Source organism: Elaeis guineensis, chromosome 6 (assembly GCF_000442705.2).
Source record: "Elaeis guineensis isolate ETL-2024a chromosome 6, EG11, whole genome shotgun sequence".
Classification (NCBI taxonomy): Eukaryota; Viridiplantae; Streptophyta; class Magnoliopsida; order Arecales; family Arecaceae; genus Elaeis; species Elaeis guineensis.
The window spans coordinates 903,865-911,681 of record NC_025998.2 but is presented as its reverse complement, the minus strand read 5'-3'; the positions used below and the strand labels follow the sequence as shown (position 1 = coordinate 911,681).

The window sequence follows — 7,817 nt, the reverse complement described above, 5'->3', positions numbered from 1 at the left end:
GGGATCTTTTATTTTCTATTTCTTTTGGTTGCATTCATACAAAAATTGTTTGAATAAATCATTATATATATATATATATATATATATATGCAGATTGATTGATGATTATTCAACTAATTACTATTCTTTTGCTACACATATAAAGATAGTGTATGCAAATCTTAAAGGAGGGATATACAACTACAAGAGGACATCGGGTAAAATTGATTTTTTTTTTCCTTTTGAGAAGGTTTGATCTAAATTTTTAATCAGAAACACTTTTGTAGCTGGTTACAATTTTTTTTTGAAAAAAAAAAAGATCCTAACATTTTCAAAAAGAAGCTTAATTTATCAATGACACAACATATTAAGGGATTTCTTGAGTTTCTAAGCTTCAAAAATTGGAGATACATATTTATAAAAAAAAATAAAGTTATATTTTAGGATATAATAAAATAAAGGCAGAGAATAAACCTATCAACTGAGGCACGTCTTAAGATATTGTCGGGGGGGGGGGGGGGGGGGTTGTTGTAACAATTAAGATATTGTCTTTAAAATAATTTATCTTGACAAAATATTTGAGTTGCTTAGCATCTTTCTTCCAAGATACAACTAGCCGTTTACTAATAATGCATACAATCAGTCATACTTGAACGTAAACAACAGGACAAGAATCACCCAAAACGTAAAGATAGAGAGATGGACAAGAGAGAGAGCGCAAAATATTCATGAATCTTAGAACAATAATTTTTTTTTTGTAACCATTCTAGACCGCTGTATAAAGGAATAAATAGTTTACCATAGCATAACTAGTTGATCGGGTCAATCACGATAGTCTTCTTCTCAGAACAATAGATCTCTTTTTGTAACCATTCTAGACCGCTGTATAAAGGAATAAACAGTTTACTATAGCATAAATGGCTAGTTGCTCGGGCCAATCAAGAGTCACACTTCTTCTTCTCTTTTGTGGAAAGGAAGCAGAGAGTATGCCACCCGCCTTTTATTACAAACACTTACTTACGTAGGAGAGAGTACAGTAAATCAGCTACGATGGTCAAAACACCAATATGGCTCTCTTAGATGCAGAAATGGTAAATCCATATATTAAAGACACAAGAAAATCTGATCAATTGATTCACAGTAAATATGACTAGAAACATAATGAGGTAATTATTCAGATAAAGCACATGGATGTGGAAAATATAGTGAAAGTATATGCTTACCTGTGATGTATTATCTCGTTGTTATGGCCACATGCATCTAATCAAGTCATACCATGCCAATTTATGCACATGTGACAAAACAAAACTGAAACTCAAAAGTTCTAAAACAAATAAGAAATTCTTTAATAAAATAATATTAAAAATATTAAATATTTAAAGTTTTCTAATACAATCATCATCATCGGCAATCTGAGGGCTTGAGAGAGATTTGTGGAGAGAGATCGAGAATCGGAGATCATGGGGTAGGAACTGAGGATCATGGGATGCACTATGTGAATGGACCAGAGATGGGAGAAACACTCCAGCCACATGGCACAGAGATTGGAAGAGACTAAACCAGATCCAAACGATAAAATGATCATCTTAATATTATCATTTTCTTTATTTTTATTTAGATGGGTAGATACACTGAAAATGAAACAGAGTAGAGGTAGACGTAGATCGAAAAGAATTTGACAAAGAACGTGAAATTTCGACAAATCAATTGGAAAGTATGGCTCTAAATAGGATGGATCTTGATGGAGGAAAAAAATTCATATGGTCGACCCCAACTAGTTTGGGATTGAGGATCGGCAGGGTTGAGTAATTTAGAGTTGCGTAGAATCGCTTTTTGCCCGGTCCGGTGCGTATATGCAAAGGGGTACAGTATGACAGAAAGCTACCAGGGGAAAAAAAAATAAAGAGGAGTGGCGAGCATGATTTTGGAATTAATTAATGATAAGAAAAGAAAATGAAGATATTTTACAACCCAATTACGCCACCGTCACAGGTAGCATTATTTTGCTGATTATTAGCGGCAGCGTTACCGTTGCCGCTGCCGTGATGCATCGACTGAAAATTATTAGTATTATTATTGTCGTTGCCGCTGATACTAGTACTGTTAATAGTAGCGGCAATGCCAGGGTTGAAGAGTTGGCTATCCGGCAGTGGCGCCACGTCAGCGTCAGCCCGCCAAGCGGAGGCGGAGATGAGGGGACGGCTGTGCCACCCGAGCGTCAAGCAGCCGTCTACCTCTTCGACGCAGTAGCCCTCGCCGGAGAAGAGGGTCAGCAGCATGCTGGCCTGCTTGAAAGCGTTGGACCCGAGGTGGACCGCCCTGAGACCGGCCCGGCCCAGCCGTGCCCGCCATCGCACCAGCGGTTCATGGCGCTCCACCCGGGCCGCCCCCTCGCAGCACACGATGTTGCAGACCTCCCGTTGGAGGTACACCTCCGCCACCGCCTGCTGCTGCTTCTGGGTGGCACCTCCACCGGCCTCCAGAGAGTCGAACATGGTGGAGTAGTAGAAGAGCGCCTCCGTGAACCGGTCCAGGAAGGACGGCCTGTTGTGGTCCGCTTCCTGCTCCACCACCGTCACGATCTTGGGCTGGATCCGCACGATCCAGCCCAGCACCGAGTCGATCGGCGCCGCGGCATCATCGCCTGGGTCGCCAAGGAGGCGGTGGAGCTGCAGGACCGAGTTGACGGCCACGGCCTCGCCGGGGACGACCTGGAGCATCCACGGCCGCACGTCGTCTATCCGGGACGCGGCGACCCCGCGGAAGGCGAATCGGACCCGGACGGAGAGGGCGAGCTCGGCCAGGCGGAGGCCGACCTCGCGGAGCGCGTCCCGGCCGTCTGGGGAGGGTGGCCCGATCCCGGTGAGACGGAGGAAGGGGGGCCCACCGGCGCGGAGAGCCAGCGCCTGGATCAGCGCCGGCCACTGGAGGCCGTCCATCAGATTGAAATCGATGACGTGGACGCGGTCGTACCCGTCGAATGCCTCCAAGATTGCCTGATTAGCCATGAAGTGGGCGAACTTGAGGTAGGGGGAGACCTCATAGAAGTGATGGTAGAGAATCTCTTGATCCGCCGCCGATCCGGCGACGGAGGCGGAGGAGGAGGAGGAGCAGGGCGAATAGATCCGCCGACAGAGGGCGTCGACAAAGTACCCGGCGACCTTCCCAATCCCGAAGCCGGTGTTCACGCGTGTGAGCACGACCCGCATCTCCTCGATGATGTTACCAGCCAGGCCAGAGTCGCCGCGCTGGACAGCGTCGGCGCAGGTCACGAGGAGGTGAACTAAACGGATAGCGGAGCCCTCCTCCTCCTCTCGCTGCCGGGTAGCGGCGATGACGGCCGTCTGATACTGCGGATAAGGGAGGGAAAAGCACGTGAGATCCGGCCACGTCCCCGCGACCGGGGCGGCGGGAGGTGGCCGCAGCGGCGGAAGGGAAGAGGAGAGCTCGGAAAGGATGGAGTTGACCCAGGTGGTAAGGTCGGACGGGTTGTAACGGACGGCCTCGGCGGAGGCGAGGTGGTCGGCGGGGCCTCCCCCGATGGCCGACTCGAGCCGCTCCAGGCTATGCGCGACGTGAAGCAGATCCGATGACCGGACGCGGTAGCCGGCGCCAGCGAGGAGGCCGTCGATCTCCGAGGCGGAGCACTGCGGGCCCGAGTCGGCGGCCGCCCACCCGCTCGCAGCCGTGCCCGATCCGAACGGGTACGGTCCCATCTCCTCACTCTCCCTGCACGCGCGCTCCGGCTGAGACCAGAGAAAGAGAAAGCGAAGGATGCTGGAGATCCTCCTCTCGCTCCCTCCATCCCTCTCCGTCTTATTTTCAGAAACAGATAGACAGATAGAGTGACGTCAGCACGTGGGACATGTACACGTGGCGGGTTCTGTCGTCGAGGTGCAGAGAGTCGGAAGCACCGGTTTGAGATTTTGGGTGCCTCTTTTCTTTCTCACGGTGAATTAGAATTTAGTGGTTGTTTGGTTGCTCATCCCCTCCTGAAAATTCTCGCGAGCAAGAAGGTACGAAGGTTTTCTTTCTTCTTTCAGTCGAGCAGGAAGGATGCGAGCATAAGAACCTGAAGAGAAAAATACTAGCCAGTCGTCACCCCATCAACGGCTTCCAATCCCTCATGTCCTCTAAAAATTATTGTCTAGGGGTGCCCTAGATAGACCTCCCAGATCCCACGGTGGATAACACGCCACATCAACCCTTGCATTTCACGAAGTTTCGATTGCGCGTTATCCACCGTGCATGGCTTCCAGATGTGCGCTGGTCTCGTTGGACAGGTCCAGGCAATAATTTCTCCATGTTCTCCTATCCGTGGGCCCCCATTGTTTTTAATGGGGAGGTACAAACATGGGCTCCTCTTATTGTGGACGTAGAACTTCCGTAACTTTTAAACCCCAAATACACTCTCCCTCCCGCGCCCAACTTGCATCCGTATGGTGCCACGTGGGCCCTACATGGTTGGCTATTAGGAATTTATCAGAAGGGGTGTACTTTCGGGTGCATGAAAAGGTTCTTCTCCACGACGAAACGCCGAAAAGCAGGCGAAACGATCCGGTGGTGGAGCAGGGCAGGAGTCGCTCTCAGGAGGCGGGTCTCAATCACAGCCGTCCAATCGAGACGTGGACGGCTAATCGGTGGATTACTTTTGTTGGATCGCAGACGACCGGCGGAACCAAGTAGGCGTTCCGTGGGATGGACGTATAAGATTTTTTTTTTTTTTGGTAAATTTGGACGGATAAAATTGACGGAGTTTCGTGTCGAGCGGTTGCGGTAATGGGCTCTGGATGGGAACCCAGTCGCCAAAAGGGTCCCATAGCCAAGAATTCTGTGGTCCATGTCAACCACCCCCGAACCCCTTCTCCTTTTTTTCTTTCTCACTCTTTGATGGAAACTCTGTCAACCTTTTGATATGAACCACCTTTTTTTTTTTTTTTTTGGGTAATAAAGTGGGACGAGGCTATATTGGATATAGAATAAGTTTACATAACAGCAGGATAGTTGTACCTAGAAGAAATTTACAATAAAATAACAATACAGAGTAACGTTCAGATGAAACATAACATGAACAGGGTGTAGTTGATGGGAACTCAAAATAGTTGCTATAACTGGGAAGTTATAGGTCGCTACCTGGACGGGAGAGCGCAAAGGATAACATGGGTAGAGCCCAAGCCGCAGAAGTGTAGTCAACAAAAAAAAAAAAAAAAAAAAAAAGAGCCTCCGTGGAAACAATTTTGTAGCCTTGGAAATCTCACTGGAAACGGTAGGTGCCCAACACAGAAACTGCATACTACAGCTGCGGAGTGTCATAGAATAGTTAAAAATTTGAGCGTTTCGAAGAGGATGCTCTCCAGTACGCAATAAGAGAGAAGACCAGGTCCATGCAAGCATCAGACATATATACAACAAGGCCATAATAAGGTGAATTTAACTGCAGCATCAGTTTTGCAGAATCTGTAGTCAACCTGCAGAAGACCCATGTCTGTGAAGGAGGGAGGATTTTTAAAGCGACCAGTTCTAAGCGGCAACGTAGAAATGACCACAAGCTTGAGGTACAATAAGCCTGAGGAAAATAGAAGCCCAGGGAGTGGCCTGATTTGAAAACATGATAGAGAAGGGTTTTGATTTCTTGGAGCTGATGTCATTTTTGAGTTCTGCATTTGCGAAAGAAGCTGGCACCAGCTAAATCAGCCAACAAAAAGAGCCTTAATTGAGCTGGGACTTGGTCAATTGGAAAGAGAATGAAATCGTCTTGTAGAGCTTTGTTTGTCAAGAAATCCTCAGCTTGATTTGCTTCTTTGTATGTGAGTAGCCTGAAAAGTATGATAGCTAGTCTTCCAAGTAAAAATATCCCAATAGCTTCATAAGTTTTGATGCCTGCAATAAGAAGAATGAATCAATTGATGACAATGGCTGAATCCCCTTCCAACCAGATATCATGTGTATGAAGAGTTAAAAAAGGATAAAAAAGTCCAAGCCATGCAGCCACCAATTTAGCATAAGGCGCAGATGATTGAGAGAGTTTGCCCCCAGCTACTCAAAGATTTCCAATGGAATCATGAATTAAAAATCCAGCTGCCGCCTTCGAATCATAAACAACGCATTGAAGTTTATTTTAAGAACTCCTGAGGGTGGGAGATGGGGGATGTCGAATGGGCTGCTTCAAAATCAGACATAAATATGAGAGCTTATCTGATTACCTGAGAAGGCAACATAATGGAGGATTAAAAGACGTGCTTGTTGTGGATCTCCATCTCGGCCGTGGGTAGAACCGTCCTCCGACCTACCAATCTCCTCAAGAAGGACCCGATATGATATTTTCAAGTTAAAGATAGCCCGGCATTCATGTCAGATTGGAAGCAGTAGCTTGATCCTTGGTTTATCATCTAGGTGCTCACCTCAGATCTGGACAAGCTTTTTAAGCTCGCCAATGATCGGGCTGCGGTCTTCAAATTTTTATTGACAAAATCCGTCTCTCTATCAAATTGAGAAAATCTAGATAAAAAAAGGATTCTTGCACAATCGAATCTCTCCCAAAAAGAATAAAACTCTCTTCAATCTAATCTATATGCAAAATTCGGAATGCAATCAAGACTCCGAAACGTGTATGACTCCAACTATTTTTTATAAATAAACAAGTATAAAGATTCTCAAAGTAAGTTCTCCACTTCCACTCTCTTCTTCTCATTGTTCTCCATCTCCTGACTTGAGCATCGAAGAGTTCATCAGAGAACACTCTGGTGAGAACTTTTTGCAAGTTCTCGGATGGAGCTCCAACAGTAGCAGTATCTCGACCACCTTCACCTCAGCTGTCTGACCTCAAGTGCGGAGATCAGGCGCAATATTCGACGCAAGAGGAAGGACCCTCCAACTAACTTCGGGGTCTTATTCTAAGAAGAGAGAGTTCGCCGTAGATTACCATAAAGATATGAAGAGGTGCATCGAATGCATTCCACTGTTCTAATGGTAGAGAGGCCAACAACACCCCATCGGAGAATGCACCACCACCACTGACTCAAGAAAATCCCCCACTAGTAGTGCCGGTGGTCTTCCAAAACCAGTACAACAGCTTCGTCCAATAGGTGCAAGCTCTTTCGGCCGTGGTGAGGAGGATGCAGCAAAACACCGAGCCTCATCCTACTCCAAAAATTCTGCAACCAACTAGAGGAAGGTTGGCTGACCGACCTCTTCGTAGTCCAAGGGCAGATGCCAATCGTCTTAGCTGATCTGATAGCCTAGTTCGACAAAAGCATAGACGATCTCCCACCCCAATTTCAAGAGGGGATTCGACGTCGGATCATTTTTCTCCTCGTCGCCGTCCAACTCGAGAGGACGATCTGGAGAGGAAGCTCCGAAAGATACAACAATGGATTGACACATTACAGGTGCCACAATAGTAAGATGCTAATCTGAGTTTCAACACGAATCCACCATTTACCCAAAAGATCATGAGCAAACTGTTACCGCCCCGATTCAAAATATTGCTGTTGGAACCATACGACGAAACTGTCGATCCGATAGACCACTTGAAAAATTTTAAAGTCTTCATGCTCCCCCAAGGAGCAACTGACGTAATCTTCTCTCGAGCTTTTCCTTCGACCTTGAGGAAGGCCGCCCACCACTGGTATTCAAGCCTGTAATCAAACACCGTGGACTCTTTTTACTAGCTTAGCCGAATGTTTATCGCACACTTTGTCAGCAGTCGTCGGTAGCATCGCAACTCAGACTTCTTGGTTAGCATAAAGCAGTGAGAGAATGAGCCACTCCAAGACTATATCAACCGCTTCAATGCTGCGATCTTGAAAGTGCGAAACTTGGACCAATCTGTGGCCATG

General features: G+C 46.7%; 1 protein-coding gene across 1 annotated transcript; it reads right to left on the bottom strand.

Annotated features, from left to right (window-relative positions):
* Window positions 1-1,879: 1,879 nt before the first annotated feature.
* Window positions 1,880-4,003, bottom strand: LOC105047758 (protein SLENDER RICE1-LIKE 1). The gene has a single exon (XM_010926824.4). It carries the CDS (start codon window positions 3,693-3,695, stop codon window positions 1,944-1,946), a length of 1,752 nt encoding a protein of 583 aa, XP_010925126.1. The 5' UTR covers window positions 3,696-4,003; the 3' UTR covers window positions 1,880-1,943.
* Window positions 4,004-7,817: the final 3,814 nt, after the last annotated feature.

What these genes read in the sequence shown, in the direction of transcription:
- LOC105047758 (XM_010926824.4), bottom strand. Translation starts at nt 3,695, where the DNA reads ATGGGACCGTACCCGTTCGGATCGGGCACGGCTGCGAGCGGGTGGGCG.